Here is a 22,919-nt window from a genome sequence, read left to right on the forward strand (position 1 = left end):
AAGAATTCTTTCGCTACGCCAGATGCAATCTGTACTTCTTTCCTTTGGATCCAATACATTATTTCAAGGGTGCTGCATTATTGAAGGAACTCCAGCACTTGCATCTAAGCCATTGTTCTTGCATCTGTGTTTTAAAGGTTAAAAAATTATCTAGTTTCCAGATGCAAACAATCTTTCTTCTAATTCAACCATATATCATAGTAGGAAATAATCTCTTCTAAAAAAGATTGTTCTTCCCAATCTAGCCGTCAGTCAATTTCATCAAAAATGGTCATTCCGGCCACTGATCAGTCAACTCTTGCGATCAATACTTCAAACTTTCCCTTACTCACATCTTCTAAACCCATACCTAGTGATATCTCACCCACAAAAGCCCTCTTCACCTGCTAAAATCTCATCATCTCTTCAGCAACGCAAATTTACAGACATTTTAAAACCATTAAATGTTGATGCTACTAAAGCTTCCTCCAAGGCCTCAGTTGACTCCATTCCAATTAAGAAGCTTACCTATAATGCTGGCATTCCAAGGGTAGTGTGGACTGAAGAAGAAGTAGATAGGATGAATGTAATTGAGAATCTTCAGTATGCTGTGATTGGTAAATTCTCATACGGCTGGCCAGATATGGAAGATTTGAGAATCCAAATTCCTAAGCAACTTAATGTGAAAGGTGATTGTACGATTGGATTGTTAAGGAATCGTCACATTCTTATAACATTTGATCTCTTTGAGGACTCTGTCAGCACAATGTCCAATGTGTATTACATCAATGCAAAGGATGGATATTCGTACCAAATGAGGCCTTTAATATATGATGCCAAATTCAAAATAGAGGAAGAAACGACACAGGCAATGGGATGGATATCATTCCCAGATTTAAGACCAATTTTCTTTGTTAAAGAATCCCTATTCTCACTTGCGTCAGCAGTTGGTAAATCAATTCAATTGGATATGGCTACTGTAAACAGGACGAGACCTAGTTGTGCTAAGGTGAAGGTGCAAGTGGATTTACTGGCAGAATTTCCTAAATTCGTAGAAATGGAGATTGTCAACTCCAATACAAAGGAATCAACTGTTGAAAAGGTGAAGATACAGTATGACTTTATGCCCAAGTACTGTCAAAAGTGTAAGTTACAGGGCCATGAAGAGCAGGAGTGTAGAGTGTTGCATCCGGAATTGCAGAAGAATTATGAGGAACAAATGGTAAATGAAAGTAATAAGGAAGATAAAGTGGTAGCTCACGTGATCAAGGATACTGAAGAAGTTACCAAAGAAATCAACAGCAGAAATGGAATCCCACAAGAAGGAGATTTATCAATAAAGGGGGTACTTGAGTGAGAAAGCAGTTACTCCTAACAAGGATAAATGCAATGACAATTCTTTTGAAGCCCTGGCAGAAGTTGTTCAAGAACAATCAGTTATAGCAGCTAACAATAATATTACAGCAGTGGTGGATGAAGGAAAAAACAAAGAAAAAGAAGGGGATAGTGTGGAACAGTTGTCAACAAAGGAGTGGGTTTCCAAGGCCTTTCCAATTAATAATGGAAAAGAGACAGTCCCGCGTGTTATAAGTGAGAAATCGGCAGATCCTATTACAAAAGAAGAAGGAAATAAGGAATCAATTCCTATTACAGAAGAAAGAAAAATGCAAAGTGATGAAGATAAATGCTATAGACAGGATCAATCCAGTGAGTTGAATACTCGAACCAATGACGAAACACAAGGTTTGATGATTGAGCAACAATGTAGAATAGATAGTTGTGAAGCATCATCAAAGAAAGGGGAAATGCATCCAGGGGCTAAGGAGATTATATTACATACATTTGTGACTGAAGACTTGGCTATTGTTCCTATTCCCACTGCTATCTCTTCTGTAGAGTTACCAGATTGAAGGAAACTCCAAATGAAGTGCTCCATAATATCCTTACACACAATATTTAGGAACAAGTTACAAATTATGAAATAAGAGAAGGTGGAGAAGACCAGTTAAAAGATGTTGAAGATGATATCTGTAGATCAGCAGATTTATCCCCTCGAGCAATAGAATCGATTAAATCTGCAAAAAAAGAGAAAAATCAAAAGTCAGGAGATTGGTCTCAACCAACCAAAAGTTTTACCAAAGAGGAATGTGGTGTCAAAATACAGTAAAAGATGATGAAAGCCCTAATGTGGAATATTAGATCTGTTAAGTCACAAAAGGCTTTTCAGAGACTGCAGATGTTACACAATTTTAATAAATTTGCTTTTATCACACTTTTGGAACCGTTTCAACATACAACAACTATTCAAAGATATAGAAACAGATTGAAGATGCCTTTGGTAGTTCATAATTTGAATGGAAAAATCTGGTTTTTTGCCAATCACGGATTTGATGTCACTGTAGTCAGCAGCACAGAACAACATTTATCAGTTTTACTGAAAAATGTATCTTTAAATACTAGTTTTCTGGTTCCTAGTGTGTTTGCAAAATGTAATAGGGAGCAAAGGTTGACTCTTTGGGAGGATATTCTTGCATTGTCTAATGAGTTGAATACACCTTGGATAGTAGGTGGTGACTTCAATGTTGTTCTTAATGGTGAAGAAAAAATTGGTGGCCTTCCGGTGAGTAATACAGAAGTGAATGATTTCAGAATGTGTATTGAGTCCAGTGATCTCATGACAATTCCCTTCAAAGGAAGCCCTTTCACTTGGTGGAACGGTAGAGCTGGGATGGACTGTATTTTTGAAAGATTGGATAGGATTCTATCTAATTCACTATTTCATGATCAATATTCAATCTTGAAGTGGAACATTTGGCCAGGGATGGTTCTGACCATGCTCCACTAATGCTTACTTGTGAGAACAGGGCATCCAGAGTCATGAAACCTTTCAGGTTTTTGAAATTCTGGACTGATCATGAGACATTCAAAGATGTGGTAAGAATGAATTGGGATGCTGAATGTTCAGGGAATCTTTTTTTCGGACTTTAAGAGAAAAATCAAGCAGGTGAAGAGTGCTCTCTCATTGTGGAGTAAAGAAATTTTTGGTGATATCTTTCAACAACTGTTGATAAGGGAGGAGATAGCAAAGATTAAAGAAAAATTGTTTGAAGACAGTCCAACTCAGGAGAACCAGGCAGTTATGCAAAGAGCTAAGGCAGAATACACAAAATATTTGCACTTAGAAGAAAGTTATTGGCAACAAAAGGTGGGTTATGACTGGTTTGAAAGTGGAGACAGAAACACTAAATTCTTTCATAGTATTGTGAAGGGTAGAAGAAACAGATTAAAAGTGAGCAGAATTATGAATGATGCAGGGAATTGGCTGGAGGATGAAAAACTTATTGCAGATGAAGCTGTATCATTTTATTAAAGCCAATTTACTCCAGAGAGACATGTAATTGACTGCTCATTACTTGATCACATTCCAGAGTTAATAAATGAAGAGGAGAATGCTGACCTTGAGGCTATTCCAGATGAAGAAGAGTTGAAAAAGGCTGTGTTTAGCCTCAATGGTGATAGCGCATGTGGCCCTGATGGACTTTCGGGGAGATTTTATCAATCATGTTGGGAGATAGTGAGATCTGATATCATTAGAATGGTTAGAGATTTCTATGCAGGTAACACTCTTCCAAAATCAATTACTCATACTAATTTGGTCCTTATTCCTAAGAAAGAAAATGTTCAATCTTTCTCTGACCTGAGGCCAATTAGTTTAAGTAATTTTGTGAATAAAATTCTCTCAAGAATTTTGCATGAGAGATTAGAAAAGATTCTTCCAAGGCTCATATCTCCCAACCAATCAGGTTTTGTAAAAGGAAGAAGTATTACTGATAATGTTTTATTAACTCAAGAGTTGATTACAGATATAGGGAAGAGAGGAAAGCCTGAAAATGTGGTATTGAAGTTGGATATGGCAAAAGCCTATGATAGGGTTTCATGGTTCTTCTTGATGAAAGTTTTGACAAAGATGGGTTTCTCTAGCAGGGTGGTGGATCTGGTTTGGAGGTTAATTTCTGATAACTATTATTCTGTGCTTCTAAATGGTCAATCTGTTGGTTTTTTTTCATTTTACTAGGGGGTGAAGCAAGGGGACCCTCTATCCCCAGCACTCTTTATTTTATCTGCTGAAGTTCTGACAAGGGCACTTAATCTCCTTTTTGAAGATATATCCTATGTAGGATATGGAATGCCTAAGTGGAGCCCTAATCTTAATCATTTAACATATGCTAATGACAGTATAATTTTTGCTTCTTCTAATGAATATTCTTTGAGGAGAATTATACAGATTTTGAAGGAATATGAGCAACAATCCAAACAAAAGGTGAATATGGACAAAAGTTTTTTTTTATATGCATCAGAACACATCTTTAGGTGTGTGGCAACAAGTGGAGAAATATACAGGGATTGCTAAAGGAGAATTTCCCTTGAAGTATCTTGGGAATCCAATTTCTCATACGAAGAAGAGCAAGGAACATTATGTTGATTTACTGGACAAAGTAAGAGGTAATCTTCAAGCATGGAAAGGTAAGTTATTGTCTTATGGTGGAAAAGAAGGGTTACTAACAAGTGTGTTGCAGAGCATTCCTATTTATGTATTGTCAGCAATAGTCCCTCCAAAAAGTGTTATTAAGGAGTGGCACAGAATTTTTGCTAAAATTTTTTGGAATAATAAAGAGAATGGAAGAAACAAGCACTGGTCAACATGGGATAAAATGTGTTCACCTAAAAAAGAAGGAGGTCTAGGTTTTAGGTCCCTTAACGATGTATCCCAGGCAATGCATGCTAAATTATGGTGGAAATTTAGAACACAAAAAAATTTGTGGACTAACTTCCTATGGAATAAGTATTGTAAGAAGCAAATTCCTAGTTTGGTACAAGGGAATGGTGGATCCCCCAAGTGTGGAAGGCTATGCTAAGTAACAAGGAATCTATTGGTACAAGGGAATGGTGGATCCCCCAAGTGTTGAAGGCTATGCTAAGTAACAAGGAATCTATTGAGCCGAAAAGTGGGACATCTACAATATGGTATGACAATTGGACTAATCTTGGTCCTTTGTACAGACAACCATCAGAAACGGAGACTTGTCACCATTTGAAAGACGTAAGGGAGTTTTTTGGTTGGGGGGGGGGGGGGGGGGTTACGGGAAAATGCAGGAAGTAGTTCCAGAAAATGTGATTACACATGTCAAAACAAAGATGAGTAGCCTGCAGTATGAAGACACGGAGGATAAACCTTGGCGGACTAAATCTAGTAAAGGGAATTTTACTATTAAGAGTGCGTGGGAGATGATGAGACAAAGAGAAGAGGTTGATGAAGATTTGGAGAAGATGTGGTGTAAAGGATTACCATTCAAATTCTCATTACTTGCATGGAGAGTATGGCTAGGAAAGGTGCCAACAGCAACCTTAATGCATTCATGGAATCCTAGTATATCACAGGAATGTGGATGCTGTAATATCCCGGAAAGAGAAACTATTGAGCCCTTATTCCTAAAAGGCGAAATAGCAGAAGAGGTATGGAGTCACTACTGTGGAGCAGCTGGTATTATTGACCAAAGATACAACCTGAAGCAAAGTGTGAGAATATGGAGAAATACTGCTGGTAACTCAAGGTGTAAAGTTGTTTATCAGGTGGTACCTATCCTTATAATGTGGTCTCTGTGGAAAAGGAGAAATACTATTCTTCACGGGGGAAAATATCATAAGAGGAAGATTTTCTGGTAAATTAATGATTCTCTCTTGAAATTCATTAGACTGAGATTTAAGATGGTTATTGAAGGAAAGGCCTGGACTAATATTGGGGATGCTCTTCATGAGTTTAGGACTTCTTATCAGATTAGAATAGTAAGATGGACACCCCCTCCTCGTACTTGGATGAAAGGGAACACTGATGGGGCTTCGAAAGGAAATCCAGGTCCAAGTTCCATTGCTTTTTGTATAAGGAACTCAGAAGGGAATGTAGCTGCTGCTAGGGGTTCTAGAATACATGATAATACTACAAGCTTGGAGGCCGAAGCTATAGCTATTAGAGAGTGTTTGATGTATTGTAGAAGCATTTTAATTCAGCATATACAAGTATAGACGGACTAATGGAGTATGGTTCAAATCTTACAAGGGGTTTGGGATACCCCATGGAGTGTAGCTATGGAGGTCAACTACATCAAAGAGTTGATGAAACATTTGGCAGTAAGAGTGGTACATTTTCTCCGGGAAGATAACACTCTTGCTGATTATTTTACTAACTTGGTTTTTGTTTTTGCAGGGGATTTCTACTTTACTAATTTTGATGACATTCCAGCAGAAGGAAGAAGACTCATAAACTTAGATAAGCAAGGCACTCCTCACATCAGAAGAATTATGCAGAATGGATGATAATAAAATAAACAAGGACTACGGGTGAATAATGTAAATCAGATCTTAGAGAAATATGGCTGGTATTACCTCTGACAGAAGTGAATTCGTAGGATAGGTCTATCATCGTCTTGTGAGATTTTGAGGCGACATTGATGTAGCTATCCAGTCATTGGTCACTCTAAGCGATAAACTCTTTAGATCTGCTAATAGGGGAGTAACCTGCACCAAGAATCTGCAAATTACCATACAGCCGTGTTGTTCAAGCTTGACATTTCTAAATCGGGTGGTGGTATTAACTTTTCTTGGGTTAGAAGACACGGATTAAATATACTTAGATTAATTGATCCTGTAAGCTGAAATGTACAGCACAGAAACTCACAGATGCTGTGGTCCATGTAAAATCGAAGCTGATGCGGCAAATCTACAGCAATAATAGGCAGCTTTCTTACAAATAACAGTGATGCTCTTGAGAAGATTGGGCAGAAAGGTTGAAGAAGGAGCTGATTTAACTTTCCTAAAGTGCAAACTAATGTCTTTTGTATGACAAATTTGGGATTATTTGTAATTGACTAAGAAATAATTGGGTAACGGTTGTAATTAAAATTTTCTGTTGAAATTGTAGATACAAAAGTGATCATTGAGATTTTATTCTATTGTTCTATTTATTTATGGTTTTAGAAATATTATTGTATGGAACGTTATTGAACTATTCTTTTTATAGATAATGATATGAATATTTAAAATTATTTATAAAAGTGACATGAATGTTCATATTTTTAATATAATACATAAAATATTCAATTTTATAAGTTAAATGATAATTTTTTGTCTTTCTTATTAAAACTAAAATTTTTATGCTAATCATATACCCTATTAATTTAATTTATTTTTTATAATTAATTATATTGAAAATTAATTTTTTAGATTTTTTTTTTATTTTAGCCTATGTATTTTATTTATTTTTTGTTTAGTAAAAAAAATTATGTTTGATCGACTTTGATGTTTTAATTCTTATTTAATTTTCATTCTGTCTATTTTTTCTTCTCAATAAACATGTCGACGATTGGACATAAGAAAGATATTTAATCGTCAACATCACTCACAGCCTTTATATTAATTACAATAGCGACGTTGTACCGAAAAAATGTAAGAAGATGCATTTGTACTTAATTATAGATTTAAACAAGCTCTCAAAAATTCGTGCGTTCCTTTCCTTTCAAATAGCCCACCATAACTTAGGCATACATTGTAACTCTAGTTTTTAGATATTTGAATTCTTCTTAGGCCAATCGCTGGCATCTGTATTCATACTTGAATTGTACCTCCTAAATCTTAAAATTTAGATCATGAAGGATCCAATATCTTCATCTGCACTCGTATTGGACCCCACTCGAGTCCGAGCAGCTTAGGTGCCTTTTGGTTTTGCTGGATATCCTTGTTGCTCACATGTAAATCATTCAATTGATACAATTATATTTGGAATGCAGTTATCAGCACTTGAAATCATCGTTCTAAAACTCAACGCTCACAAAGTTAAAAATCATGTCTTCGCTTTCTTATCGTGATTCATGGCTCCAACGTTTGAATTTCTTTTGTATATAGTATCTTGGTAACTTTCTGATACTTTTCTTGTGCTTGATTTGAAAATTTTCCTCAAAGCTAACAAAATTCCTTTGTATAAAGCTACTAGTTCACCCAAAATTGAATTCAACCCGCTTTTTTGACACTTCTAAGTAAATCACGAAATTTTGATACTACAACTATGTATAGACTTTCTTCCAAGAGAGACGCTTGAAAGATGCCTCCGAGACACATGTCGGATATCAATATGCTGAAAAAATGTTACGATGTTGGTCAAAATTCATGTAGTTTGACTTTTAACAACTAAAAAATGATAAATAAATCATGATTATATGCTTTACGTGAAGTTTTGCCTTTTTATTTATACATACATAATTATGAGATAATACATAAATATGACCCTAAACTTAACATCAAATTATAACTTTGACCTTAAACTTTGACAGTGTACACATATGACCTTTAACTATTCAAAACTGCACAAATATGACTTCCGATTCTACGTGGCAAAACGCATTTTCAACACGCAAAATTAGGCGCGTCCAGCTTAAAATCTAAAGGCATAATACATGAATATGATCCTAAACTTGACAGTGCACAAATATAACCTTTAACTATTCAAAACTACACAAATATGACCTTTAAATGACTTTTCACTATTATTTTTTCATTTTTCGGCTCAAAGATGAAAATGACATCTAATTTCTTTTGTCATTGCGGAAAAAGAACAATATTGAAGATTTATTAATTAGGTGGGTAAACCTCATACGAAAAAATCGCGCGGACATGTATATATATTATAAAGGAGAGGGCGAATTTAAGTTATCTAAAATATCTAAATATAATTTATTTAAATATTAAATTAAAGATGAAATTATACTAATAATAATTTTTTTTTATAGTTTTACGTTATTAAATTAACATTATTAAGGATAGCAGTAATAGTATATTAAATTAACGTTATCAAATTAACGTTATTAAAATGTTATTAAATTAGCCTTATTAAAACATTATTAAATAAACCCAGGGGCGGACCTACGTGGTTGCCATGGGGTTCACCCGAACCTCCTCGGTAAAAAAATTACGTTATATATATAAGGTAGAAAATCTATATTTATGTACGTATAGTAATGCTGAACCACATGAAACAAGGAACTTAGATAGCCCGGTGGTGTTATTTGGTCTTCTTGGGCACTTCCTTCAGTTCAACCTACTGCGCGGCTTTGATCTCTGCTAGTGGTTGTTTTTTTTTTAATAAAAAAAAAGCTAGGTGTTGCTGCTATAGAAATAAATAAAATAATAATAATAATAATATGGGCTACTCGACCCTTAATCAGAGGTCGAGGGTTCGACCCTAGGTATGGAGAAAATTCTGTTGGGAGCGCTGCCACCTTAATAGGCCCTGCAACGTGCGATCTAGATTAGTTGGGACTCCAATACAGACACGGACACCTAATGGAAAACAAAAAAAAAAAGATAAATAAAAAGAAAATAGTACTAATATGCAAAGAGTGACTAACCATTTTTAAAAAAATTATGAAATTCATCCGAGGTGTTTTTGATGGTATATATTACATAGGAGAAATATATTGACTTGTTATGTATTTATGCAAAGCAAAACAATCAAAGGAATGAAATTTATCTTTTGTCATAATTAATATTGTTACCACAAAAAATTGATCCATTATTTTTATTTATTCAGGAAATTTTGTTAATGAACAAGATGTTTTACCAAATATTTTCTCCATAAGATGATACTAATAAAATGAAATAAGATATAAGAAATGAGTTTTTGTCCTAGATTTGAGTCCAGGAGAATTAAAAAATTCTATTGGCAACATCATTGGCATAAATGAGCTCTACAATACGCAATTTAAATTTAGTCCAACTCCATGTGGAAGATTGGAATTATTTTTGAAACTTTGATGAGAAAATGATCTTCTAAAAATACGAGATACTTAACTATTTAAAAAAAAAAAAATTCTCATTAAAATAGCAAAATTTATATCATTCCACTAAATAAGGGACTAATATTTATTCCTCTCCTATAACTGATATATTCAATTCTTATTTTTTCGGTCCTTTCTTTTCCTTTTTGGGTTCGATTTTGCTCCATTAATTTTTAAATAATTATCAATGTATTTTTAAATGACTGACATGTGGACTGATAAACATAAAATATTGAAATTATTTTCTAATTTATTTTCTAACGATAATAGTAAAAGACATGAGATCAATTTTTTAACTTAAAAAATTATTGAGTCAAATTACTTCATTAAATCACGTACACCCAAAACTTAAATAAAATAAAAAATAATAAAAAATTAAAATTGGGAATAAAAGAAGACAAACACACGTGGCGTTCTTCCCCTTTGCCTTCTTACTGGTCTGCTCCACCATGGGAAAGTACAAAGCTCACTATGCTTCAATAGCTTGTACCTTATTCTTCTTGTCTAGTACTTTTCTGCTTTATTCTTCTCTATTTAAAATGGATTCTCATTTTCACCCAAATTTGTTTATGGGTTTTCATTTTCAGGTATAAATAAGCAATTTTAAGTAGAAAAATCATCATCATCAAGATTCATATTTCTCAGAAAGCCATGGTGTATCATGTTAAAGGTCAGTACTTTCTTGATGTTGGACTAAAAATTCTAATCTTTTTGTACTTTTTGTAATGTAAATTGAAGACCCATATTTGTGATATTTATTTTTTGTAATACAAACTAGTGAAATTGTGATTAATTTGGAATGGAGGGAGTAATTGTGATTAGCAGGAGTTGAACTAATCACTTTATGTTGTTGAACTAAAAGGTCTAATCTTTTTATAGCTTTTTGTAGTATAAATTTGAAGAATCATATTATCCTAGGTTGTTTGATTGGATTATAGAGTTATTTTGCTTATTTCTTTTTACCCTTATAAGAAAGTTTTGTTTTTCAATTTGGATTAAGAATTTTTGACAAGGGGATTCAAGAAGAATTTAAAGATGCCTTAAAGAATATAATCATGTTTCACTAATGCTGAGTGTATTTGGTAGGATATATACATTAAGGATTGGGGAGCGGTGATTGGATAGGACATGACATAGTTTCAGCTTATCAAGGACATGATCTTAGGTAGGGAGTTGTGAAGGATACAAATTAGGTAGAAGGTTAGTAGGTAGCTGGGCGTTGTCTTGTTATCCGTTCGTACTAGAAGTTATAGTATTGCTCTTGTAGTTTCTTGTCTTTTATTCGATTTCTGTTATTATTTGTAGTTTCTTGTCCTTCGGCTATCATATTATTTTGTTGTAATTATTGTCATGTTACTATCTGTTGTTTTTATTACTATATACTTTTTCTTGTACTTCTATTTTTCTTTTTTTTTGGCGGGGACTACTTTGGACTATTTTTTCCCTTGAGCTGAAAGTTTATTGGAAACAGTCTCTCCACCTCTTAGGCAGTGGCGGAGCCAAGATGGCTATTAAGGGGGTTCAAAAGTGCACGTACAAACTAGTTGAAGGGGGTTCAACATATATTATATATACATAAAAAATAATTTTAATCGTGTATAAATAGTATAATTTTTCGTCTAAGGGGGCCCCTGAACACATGCTACATCTGCCACTGCTCTTAGGTAGGGTTAATGTATACATACACTCTACTCTTTCCAAATTCCACTTTGTGGGATTGTACTGGGTATGTTGTCCTCTAGTAGAAAATGCTTACACGAAGGAAACTGTTACTTTCTAACTTTATATTTTCTGGGATGGTTGTATCTTTGCCTTTTAAAGACATACCTTGAGTCTTAGTTGTATATAATAACTCGACTGTGATATGTAATGGTTCTTACAGTAGCAACTAATCACTGTCGTTGAATTATCAGCTGCTTTACTATTGGCTGAATCATCAATTGATTAAACTGTGATGACAGTTATTCGTAAGAGAGCAGAGAGGCATGAACTGAAGCGAATGCAAAACCATAAAGTACACGCGGGGCGGCTATCTGCATTTGAAGAGTTGCTTAATGAGATTTATACAGTTTGCCGCCCTAAACAAAGTGATTATGAAGTTAGGAAAGATTTGACTTCTGCTTTTAATGAGATAGCAAAGGATATCTATGGTAATCTATTCACCGAAACTTTCTTACAACACGATTCAGCAAATGGATCCTCTGATCTGGCTTGTAGTAGCTTTGTTAATCTAGGCTATTTGTTAGATTTTTTAATATTACAGCATGATGGCTTCTCCTTTTATTCTTTTTCAGGACGTTCGGGAAATGTTCCTGTTGTGGAGGAGTTTGGATCTTTCGTAATGGATCTATTCCATTCAAAGAGTGACCTAGATCTATCTGTTAATTTTGACAACAGTTCAGTTAAATTTTCGTATGAGAAGAAGATTCAAACTCTCAGGAAATTTGCGAGGAAGTTATATGCACTTCAAAGTAAATCTTTAAGTTGTTTCCTTTTTTTCCCTTGATACTGTCTTTAGTTCATAGATTATTTCCTCTGTGTCCTAACCAAAATTTGTAAGTACCTTTTACCTTGAAGAGTTGATCGAATTTTAGACGAAGTAGATTCACAGCCCCGAATGTCCTCTAGATAAACCACTTCAAAGGAATGACTATTTCTATCAGTTGAATCAACTAATAAGGCTTTTAAGGCACATGCTAGGTTCTTAGTTTTTACTATGGTATACCATACACCATTCTGTCTGCAATGTGACGGGTAAATCAACTGTTCCTTAGTCCCAAACTAGTATGACGCCATATAAATCCTTTGCATATATTTTCTATATTTAGTACTTTGTTTTATTACTTTTAGGGTTCTGTATGTTTGGTTTATTTCATCTGTGGTTTTTTGTGCTTCAGGATATGGGCATGTTTCTGGTGTTCATCCAGTAACAGCAGCCAAGGTGCCCGTTCTGAAAGTTGTTGATTGTGGAACAAAAATTGAGTGCGATATATCAGTTGAAAACAGGGATGGAGTTTCAAAGTCTAAGATAATCCACATGATCTGTTCACTTGATGAAAGGTTTCAGAAGCTGAGCTTTTTGGTAAAAGTGTGCAATCTCTTGTATGTTTGCTATATGCACAGTTCTTCCTGAAATGACGTACAAGTTTAGTTTTGGCTTTTCAATAGTTTGGAAGACCTCTTATTTGATTCCTAGATGCACCGTAGCAGTACCACAGGGCTATATAGTTCTTGACACAACTACCTGTGCTCCTAGCACTTATATGAATAGGATAGTCGGTATATCACTAGCGAAATACATTCAGAAACAAAAAGTTCCATCATATGGCCTATGAGATATACAATACAAAGCAAGCAAAAGGAAGTTCACAATTTAGGACAACGCCTTCTAAGGCAGCCAATGAGACATGGCGTGTTATCACATGGGACAATGGGAATCAAAGATTAAAGAGAAGAAAAGAAAAGCAACAAAAGGAGCCAATAGCAAATAAATTTTACTTTTTCTGTCTTGAAAACAAACTTCAAATTGAAAGGAAACAAACTCGAAAGATGTATCAATTAGTTATGCCACAATGATTTGCATCTTTTTTTGAATGCATCTAATTTTATGCAACTAGATGGATAAAGCTAGTCAGAAATGCATTGCTTATACTATGTTTATAAGCCTGTCATCTCCTTATATTCTTTGCTGATCAGTTCATTAGTTGGAAGCAACCAACAACTAATTATGTGAAAAGTAGTTTTCTGGATATTTATGGATAGGAGGCAGTAATATTAAAGTTTAGAAAGACCATGTGACTTCTGTAGTACATTGAATGAATGGTATTTCCAATTAACACAAAATTTAGAACAAGAAGAAAGAAGGAAATCAAAGATGTGGCTAGACAAGGACTACTAAATACATTGTTGAGTTAATATTCCGCTACCCCCCCCCCCCCCGGCTCCAAGGTTAATGCTCATTAGTTCTTGTTCACAGAAGAAGATACGGGGGTCAATTTATGTATGTGCTGATAGATATCAGTAGTTCACGTCATTTTATTCATGTCCTCTGAAGATATGATCTCTTGTTTTTTGCAGATGAAAGCTTGGGCAAAAGCGCAGAATATTAATAGCTCAAGAGACAAAACTTTGAACTCATTATCTGTAATACTTTTGGTTGCTTTTCATTTGCAGGTATGAGCCAAGTACAAGTTATTTCTCAGTTGCCATGTTACTCTTTTGTTTCTTGGTTACATATTATGGACTGATCTCTTTGAGTAAAAAAAAATGAGAAAGAAAAAGATGGTCTGGTGCAACTTTTGTAAAGCACCCTCTTGTACAAGTGGTGTTGCTCTTGTAAACTTCTTGTTGCTGGATTCAACCCTTTTTGTCAATAAAAGTATTATTGATTGTTAAAAATAAAAATAAAAGATCTCATGTTTCTTGTACTTCCGTTTTGTTTTTTCCCCTTGAGCTGAGGGTCTATCGGAAACAGCCTCTCTACATTTGAGGTAGGGGTAAGGTCTGTGTATGCTCTACCCTCCCCAAACCCCACTTGTGGGACTACACTGGGTATGTTGTTGCTGTATTACTTTCTAGGAAGGCCATAACATATTTTACTTCATCTCAATTTTTCTTCTTATAGCCTTAGCTTATTCACAATAACTTTTAATGTTTCTGAATGCCTAGTATTTATGCTTTACTAATTTAAATTCACGGGAAAACATAAATTTTGAAAGCCTTGCCTTTTTTACTTTATTTTTTTTTGTTTTTATCTGAGAGAAAGTTGATGTGTGCTGAAAAGTATGTGCATATTCCTTTCTAGAGTGATATTGATGTAGTTGTATAGTTAATAATCTGCTTTTTTTTTTTTTTTTCATTTGGGGTCATGTGAACTCTTCCGTCTAATGGATGAACTTTGCAGACACGAAATCCTCCAATACTACCGCCATTTTCTGCCATATTAGAAGGTAACTACAAATCTTTACTTTTTCAGTTTCCGAACGCCTTTTGAACGATATGCACTAATTTCAGTATCAGTACAGATTTTAGTGAAGTCCTGTAATAGAAAAGAACATTTCCGAGGATTAAGGATCATTATAGAAATACTTTTTTCTGAAGGAAAACATATAGGACCCTAAGCATCAGAACTGGATGTGTACGAAAAGTCTGCTATTTGTCAGATCTTGGCTGTTTTGGTTTAGCACTTGTTGCCTCGATTGACTTTTGATTTTTATTGATACTTGACCCTACTGTTCACAGTAAATGAACAATTTGTCCTTTTTCGTGTTAGGATTCTGTATTATGTGGTGTAATAGCTGTTGGCAGTCATAAGTGAGTAAGATGATTATCTAGATTATTGCTAGTTACATGATTATGCTATCACATGTGATGCTGTTAACAAACGTCTGAAACACCAAGCAATAAGAAAGTGAGGAATGTAACTGTCGCTATAGACTAGATTCTAAATTTTAACAAGAGATTGTTGAGATGTTTTATTCAAGTAGATTCCAAGTCTTCTCTTTGCACTTAGTTTTTTCATGTGATTTTTTGTTTTGAGTAGCTCGGTAATATTCCTTGGTGGAAATGTTTAGATGGATCTGATCCAGATACGGTGGCAAAGTCGTTGAATAAGTTTGTGAACTATGGGAAGAGGAACAAAGAGACGGTGGCTGAGCTGCTAGTGACGCTGTTAATGAAGGTACTGTTAATTCAATAAATCTGGCCTTATCTTAAAGTGCGGCTGTGCATGAGATTCCCATTTCCTAGCATACATCCAGTTTTTTGGCTCATTGTGGTTTTCATTTCACTGAAGTTATTGTTGATTGAGAAGCTATGGGCCAAAGGACTATGCGCAAGCACCTACGAAGCACCTTGGCTATCTAGAACATGGGACTCCAAAGTTTGCTGCATCAGTGTAGTTATCTTCACATATTAATGTTCTCTGCGCTTAACAATTTTTGAAGTGCTGAATTAATGGCTTATTATGATCTTCACAGGTTGAAGATTTCACTGATCGGTCTCAAAATGTTGCAAGGGCTGTTGGGAAAGGAGAAGTAAAGCGCATATACAAGTGTATCCAGCGTACTAGTGAATACATTTCTGCTTTTATGGATGGCATTGTTGAAGTACCCACGTTAAAATATCATTTGTTTGGCCATGCTGCTCCCTTCCAAGAAGGATCTCAGACAGGGAACGTTAAAGAAGATGGAAATATAATCGCTCTCCCTATCAAGAATAAGGAGGATCAAAGCAAAGATGGCCAGAATGGAAGTCAGTTGGCTATACCTTCCGAGTCTGTCGCGATAAAAAGAAAATGGTCTACCGAAGGGTTGGGAAGGATTTACTTCAGCGAGTGAGGGACTGTCGAAGGAGAATAGTGTACTGCCTGAGTCTCCCTGGAAAAAAGGAAAATGGTCTACTGAAGGTTGGGAAGGAGTACGTTCATCGAGTTGGGGACAGCCCAAGGAGGACAGTGGACCACCCGACTCTCCCTCGTCAAAAGGAAAATGGTCTACCAAAGGCTGTGGTAAAGAATCTTCATCGAATTGGGGACAGTCAAAGGGGGACGGTGTACCCCCAGACTCGTGTACCAAAGGTTGGGGAAAAGCATCTTCATCGAATTGGGGACAGTCAGAAGGGGGATGGTGTACCACCAGACTCTTTCTGGACATAAAGAAAAAGATCAGATGCAACCGTGGGAGGAACTTCCTCTACTCAACGGTTGGGAAAACCAGACACAAAAAGTTGGCACAAAAAAAAGCACAACAATAAGTATGCAACCTAAGGCTAAGTGGTCAAAAATCGCAGACAGGAGGTTGGGGTGGAAGCTAAATGAAATTGATCTGTTCACTGTTCTCATAGATATGCCTGAAAGAAGTACGTTGCGCATATCTAGTTGAATCATCTGCAAAAACTTTTACATTCTTGCTAGGACTTTTAGGAGTATTTTGTATGACCTAGCTAGGTAACGTACCCATCGTTGTCCTCTTGTTTTTGTACTGGTTCATTAGGACATTTTGTACAGATTTGTGGACTCAATGTACATTGATTCTACGTATCTTATGAACATCATGTAATTTTCAAGAAAAATGCATTTCTGGGGAAAGTGGTAAAAATATAATGGGCTGCTGCATAATGCAAGTATTACAACTATAACATAATCATTTCAGGCCAATATTTTTCCATCTGTCTTTTGCCATTTTGGTGAGTAGAGTTAGCCGATACTTGTGTTGGCAAGAGGTAGCAAGTGTTTGATGTAATAGTCGAGGTGTATGCGAGTTAGGTTCCGCACATCGTTATAAGAAAAGAAAATGATACTTGTGCTGGCAAGAGGTAGCAAGTGGTTGATGTAATAGTCGAGGTGTATGCGAGCTAGGTTCCACACCATCGTTATAAGAAAAGAAAATTATACTTGTGCCTGATGTAATAGTCGAGGTGTATGCAATCTAGGTTCCAAAGAAAATGATACTTGTGCTGGCAAGAGGTAGCAAGTGCCTAATGTAATAGTCGAGGTGTATGCAATCTAGGTTCGACATCATCGTTATAAGAAAATGATACTTGTGCTGGCAATAGGTAGAAAGTGCTTGATGTAATAGTCGAGGTGTATGCAATCAAGGTTCCACACCATCGTTATAAGAAAATGATACTTGTGCTGGCAAGAGGTAGCAAGTGCCAGATGTTGTAGTCGAGGTGTGTGCAAGCTAGTTTCACACCATCGTTATAAGAAATGAAAATGAAATCGACAAAAAAAAAAACAATCAATCAGAAAAGACACATCAAATTTCTATGATAATAGAAACTACTAGATTCCAACAAAAAGGTACTACAACAAGCAAGGTTTTTAAGTTTTAGCTGATCTTAACAACATAGTAAAAGAGCACCCTATGCACAACGCATTCCGTGTTCACGACGAATTCGGGAATTATTTATTATTATTATTATTATTATTATTATTATTATTATATATGACTATATACTAATAATAATAGTACTAATAATAAAGTATTTCTCTAGATTTTCTCTCCTCTAACAGTCTTGATATTATCAGCAATGGCTATAGCATCCATTGAAATACCAGCAATCCCTCTTTTTGAAAATCCAGCACAGTAAAGACCATTCTCTCCTTTATAATGATTTGGAAATTTATTTATCAATGTTCCATCATCATGAAATATAGAGCTATAATCCTGCATAAAAATACAAAAAAAATTGTACAAATTTGTAACAATATTAGTAAAATTGAAGTAAATATTTATAGTAAGTGAAGTTAGTAACCAGGAAAATTTGGCAAATATATAACTTTCCAAAATCAGGTTAATTCTATGAAGTTTCATTTACGCTGTTAGTATATATAAGTTAAATTCATATAAGTTGTTTTATGAATGTGAAAACACAAAGTAATGACTATGACACCGATGTCGATAACCGCCTACCCAATGTAATCACACTAGTGTAGATTCGGACCTACCTTGGCAGTAGAGGGTGCACGTGCACCCGCTACCGTTGAGAAAAACTCTGTATATATAGTTTATACATCTGTATATATATCAGAGTGTTATGTTAAATATATGTTGTGAACTCTCGAAAATAATTGACTTGATTGGCAAGATGGTTGAGAATGCCAATTAAAGTCCTTTTTTATTGCGTGATGATTCGGGTTGAAGCCCAACAACAACATTTTTTTATTGCTCCTTTTTCCAAATACACTATCTGTTTGTTGTTTTCTGTTTGAAATTTTAAGTGCAAACACACGTACACACACATATATATCAATTGATTAAAAAATATTTCCTACTTAGTAATCATTTATTTTACACTTTTTCTTTTTTCTTTTGTGTTGTGGACATTGTTAACGTATTTTTCATTTTATTTCAAAATACAAGCTCCCCTCTAACTTCAAAATGTAAATTTTCTTCCCATCTTGTACTGTAAATGTTTATTTCTTTTATCTTTTGATCATTGACTTATTTTTTATTTAAAAAATTAGTAATTTGAAGTTTGAGATAGGCTTAAACCAAATGTTTTCCGTACAATCATTTAGCAGACAAATCTCTCGAATTTCATATTTTTCAAAAACTTTTTATTATTATTTAAAATATAAAAGTGCTTTGAATTCAAGTATGATGGATAACACAACTTTTTTCATATTAAATCTATTTAATGATATTCAATAATATTAAAAGTTTGCTTATAAAATACTATAATTAATAAGTTTTCAAAGAACTGTATGTCGAACTTTTGACACTATTAATTACTATTTTAAATATAAAAATGCACCCGTCAAGTTCAAATCCTGGGTTCGTCTCTGCACTAGTGAGACCTGGGGAGAATAGTGCATGCCGCTGACCTTACCCTACTTGTGCTGTAGCGGGGTTGTTCCGTTAGACTCTCAACTCAAGGAAAGAGAGGTGTAATAGTATGTATATAATAACTTACTCTTACACAATATATATCTTTTTTTAGGAGAAAGAAAAAAACTATTTATTAAAATCTTTTTTTTTTAAAAAAAAATTTGTGTTGATAATTAGCAATACATACCTTTAGCCATTTTGTAGCAACATTCTTGTAACCAGTAGCAAAAACAATTGCATCAAATTGATGTTCTTCTCCATTGGCAAACACTACTGTATGTTCCTTTATTTCTGATATTCCAGGAAGTACCTAATTAACAATTCACCAACAATTGATTTCAAAAAATCCATATAATGCGCGAATTTAACTTCTATATATTAACAGTATAAACAATTTTTTACGCTATCAAATCAGCTAAATATATGTACTATTGGTAACTGTCCATCAAAGATCGTACTATCACACGTTATTAAGATAGACAACTCTTGCTATAACAAATTAAATTTTACTGACAATATAAACTCGTGACATGCGCTTAATCACACATCACGAGTTGTGCTCTTACCATCAAACGAAAGCCCTTGGAGCAACTCAAGCCATATATTTTACTCACATGATATTTCTCAAAATAGAATGAAAAATAAGTTTATAATATAGTATCTTATATTACCTTAATCTCTCCAATTTTAATCTTGTCAATGGCACCAACATCAATTACTGGGGAGGAACCTTTTGAGACCTTAACATAAAATGGGCCTTCTTGTGGTTGTGGTATTCCAAATTTTGCCAAATTTCCAAATTTCATCTTTGTATAATTCACAATCACATTATCAACCAAAGACATTGGTGTCACACTCCCTTTTTACGTACTCCTAACGATTTATATTTTAAGTTAGAAAGGATTTTATTATTTAAGTGACAAGAAATGAAAATTAGTCTCGAAAAAGAATTATTTACATTTTTACTCAGAGTCGCCACTTGGCATAATCTGGTGTGCCAAGTCACCATTGGAAAAATCCTTTTCAAAAACCATTTGACTCTTTAAACTGGTTTGCGAACAGAGACTCCGGCTAAGGAATTTTGTTGACCGAGGGGAAGGTGTTAGGCACCCCTCGATCCCGGGGTTCAACCACGGTCGCTTAGTAGAGTGTATCGACTATTTTTTTTGGCATTACGAAATGTACAAACCACACAAAAGCACGCAAAATAATCAAACAATAAACAAAACAAAACAATCCAAAAATGTAAAGTCCAGTCCAATTATACAGTCCAAAAAATAAATAATGCGGAAATATAAATCTATTCTACCCTAGACTAATCCTATACTGCGCTCTACCGCTTCACCCGACGCCTCGGGCCTTCACCACGAACATCTTCCAAGTACAAGGTACTTCGGGGCATTCCTCGAATAAATCGTTACAAATCCTTCGGGGCATTCCCTGGCCAAATGAGTACAATTTAAACTTTTCGTGCAATGAAGTAGAAAGTACCATTCACGCACATATTCAAACATTCCAACAAATTGTTATTCCTAAATTTGCCTACCCGGCCTACATTTGCCTGCGCTTTTGCCGGTCTTATCATGATTCTACTGCATTTCAACCATATTTATATTTAAACCAAATTAAACCAAAAGTTTTTAATCAATCCAAATTCACCATTTTATCAAATTCTCGATTCCGCCCCAATTTTCATTTTAATACTAAATTTTCACAATTCACCATTTCTATTTCAACGATCCACAATCACTTTTCAATGAAATTAAACAACGAGTCAATATCAAAATAACAACCTATCACCAATCAAGACAACATGCATTCATCACCAACAAGTATCAAACAACATCCGAAGCTTAATCCAAACACCAAAGAATAGTAAACAATAAAATAGAAGAGGAAAAGAGTAGAATTGGACCTTTCGATAGTCGATTTCGTTGATAATAACATTTAAGAAGGCCCGGACTTCAAAACTTGGAACAGAACCTCAATAGAGACATACTCTGACTCGATATAGAAATTTGAAACCCCAAAGCTAACCTCGACAGACTGATCGCACGAAAGGAAAAAAAATAGAAACCCAAACTAAAATCGAACTTAAACTTCAAAACTAGCACCGAACTCGATGAACCAAAATGGAAATCGCAATAAGAGAGTTAACGAATTCAAAAATCCGGTGGACCCATCGGAACAGTAACAGGAACAATGACTGGGTGTTTTCCGGTGGGTTTTGAACTGAAAAACGAGGACCCTTTGCTACGCCTGAGCTCCGGTAAGTTTGGAGCAACTGGAAACGGAGATGCGATCTGTAGCGACAACGTTTCCGGTGAAAACTCAGTCCAAATTTCTTCTCTGCTTTTAAACTCTCAACCTCAGATCTTACTCTCTCTGGTCCGATCAGCGCAGGCGACGACGCTGGTGAGGTTGCCGATGGTGACTACGATGGAGAGGACGAACGGAGGGAGATGGTGGCGGTTCAAATGACGACTGGATTTACTGTTCCATTGGGGCGGAGACGTTGGTTTCGAAGGGAGGAAGATGGTGATGACGACGTTATTTCTGCCGTCGTTGGCCTAACGGAGAGGCGGCGCCGCTTCTCCTTTCAGTTTTGGAGAGAGAGAGAAGGTCGGGAGAGAGGGGGGGCGGATTTTCTTTTTTATATATGCTCAGGTCTTTTTTTTGTTACTGATGGTGCCCCCTCCGTGAAGAAGAAGATCAAAATGTATATGGAGTGTGTGGGTTCTTTTATTGTGAGGGTCACGTGGGTGGGTATTGGGGTAGGGTAGGTGAGGTAGGGTATCGTGGGGGGTAGGGGTAGTGATGTGTTGTCCAAAATTGATAGGAGGAGTGGTTAATTTTGTTACAAAAGAATAATTGGGGATTAGGTTTGTTAGTGGGTTTGTTATTTTTTGTGTTTTTATGGGATATAATAATACGGGTGAGGGCACGTTGTAAGACAGGGATAAAAATGTGTAACTTAGGTCTTCGGGAGGGACAAAATTAGGTGTTTACATCATGCCCCCTTTGAATGTAAACACGAAGTGTTTTCAGGCAAAGAAGTAGACAGCGAGACCAAATTTTGACCCGACCATTATTCAAAGAAAAAAACAGAAGGGAGAAGGACAACCGGGTCTTGACTTAAGACATCCTTCCTACCCAAGTTATGAGAGAATCAAGTCACGGGTTTTTCAAAGAATTGGAAGAGGTGGACTATACCGAGTTGGAGAGTCGAGTGAGGTTCCATCGAGGTTCAGGTCCGCGGCTCTGTTATTACATCAAAAATAAAAATTACAAGTGAAAACATAAATGAAATTACAAAAATCCTATCTATACAGCTTCTGTTGGCTCTTGACTCAACTTTTATCACCCTATTCTTCAGGCGGGCTCCTGACTTGTTATTTCATCACTTTGTTGCTTGACTTTCATTTCTTCACTCTATTCTCCAGGTGGGCCTCTGACTTTCTATTTCATCACCCTGTTCTTCAGGCGGGCTCCTGAAACCCAACATTAAAACTAGAACGAAAATTATCCCGAACAAGAATTATAATAAAGTAGTATTTCATTTTTGAAAGCGTTGTCCCATTTTCCAAGAGGGTCCTGAACATAAGGTGAAATCTCATTTTTCAGGAGGGTCCTGAACAGAAAGTAAAATCCTATTTTTCAGGAGGGTCCTGCGCATAGAGTAAAATCCCATTTTTCAGGAGGGTCCTGAACAGAAAGTAAAATC

At 35.4% G+C, this 22,919-nt stretch overlaps 2 protein-coding genes across 10 annotated transcripts; both read left to right on the forward strand.

Moving 5' to 3' along the window:
- The first annotated feature begins 2,149 nt into the window (after window positions 1–2,149).
- Window positions 2,150–5,075, forward strand: LOC124896540. Its single transcript, XM_047408086.1, has 8 exons — window positions 2,150–2,714; window positions 2,783–2,913; window positions 2,969–3,334; window positions 3,410–3,596; window positions 3,843–3,976; window positions 4,055–4,153; window positions 4,338–4,503; window positions 5,041–5,075. The coding sequence occupies exons 1-8, from the start codon at window positions 2,150–2,152 to the stop codon at window positions 5,073–5,075; spliced, it is 1,683 nt and encodes a 560-aa protein (XP_047264042.1).
- A 5,141-nt stretch (window positions 5,076–10,216) lies between these two features.
- On the forward strand, window positions 10,217–16,962 carry LOC107864512 (protein HESO1). 9 transcript variants are annotated; one of them, XM_016710897.2, is made up of 10 exons: window positions 10,217–10,349; window positions 10,451–10,533; window positions 11,825–12,013; window positions 12,158–12,334; window positions 12,761–12,951; window positions 13,941–14,036; window positions 14,767–14,812; window positions 15,437–15,543; window positions 15,658–15,759; window positions 15,842–16,962. In XM_016710897.2, the coding sequence occupies exons 2-10, from the start codon at window positions 10,515–10,517 to the stop codon at window positions 16,199–16,201; spliced, it is 1,287 nt and encodes a 428-aa protein (XP_016566383.1). In that variant the 5' UTR covers window positions 10,217–10,349; window positions 10,451–10,514; the 3' UTR covers window positions 16,202–16,962. The 9 variants fall into 9 exon arrangements, with proteins under 9 accessions (XP_016566383.1, XP_016566386.1, XP_016566387.1 ...); XM_016710900.2 differs by having other exon boundaries at window positions 10,218–10,349; window positions 12,761–12,945; XM_016710899.2 differs by having other exon boundaries at window positions 10,253–10,320.
- Window positions 16,963–22,919: the final 5,957 nt, after the last annotated feature.

Source organism: Capsicum annuum, chromosome 3, assembly GCF_002878395.1.
Source record: "Capsicum annuum cultivar UCD-10X-F1 chromosome 3, UCD10Xv1.1, whole genome shotgun sequence".
NCBI classification, from domain to species: Eukaryota; Viridiplantae; Streptophyta; class Magnoliopsida; order Solanales; family Solanaceae; genus Capsicum; species Capsicum annuum.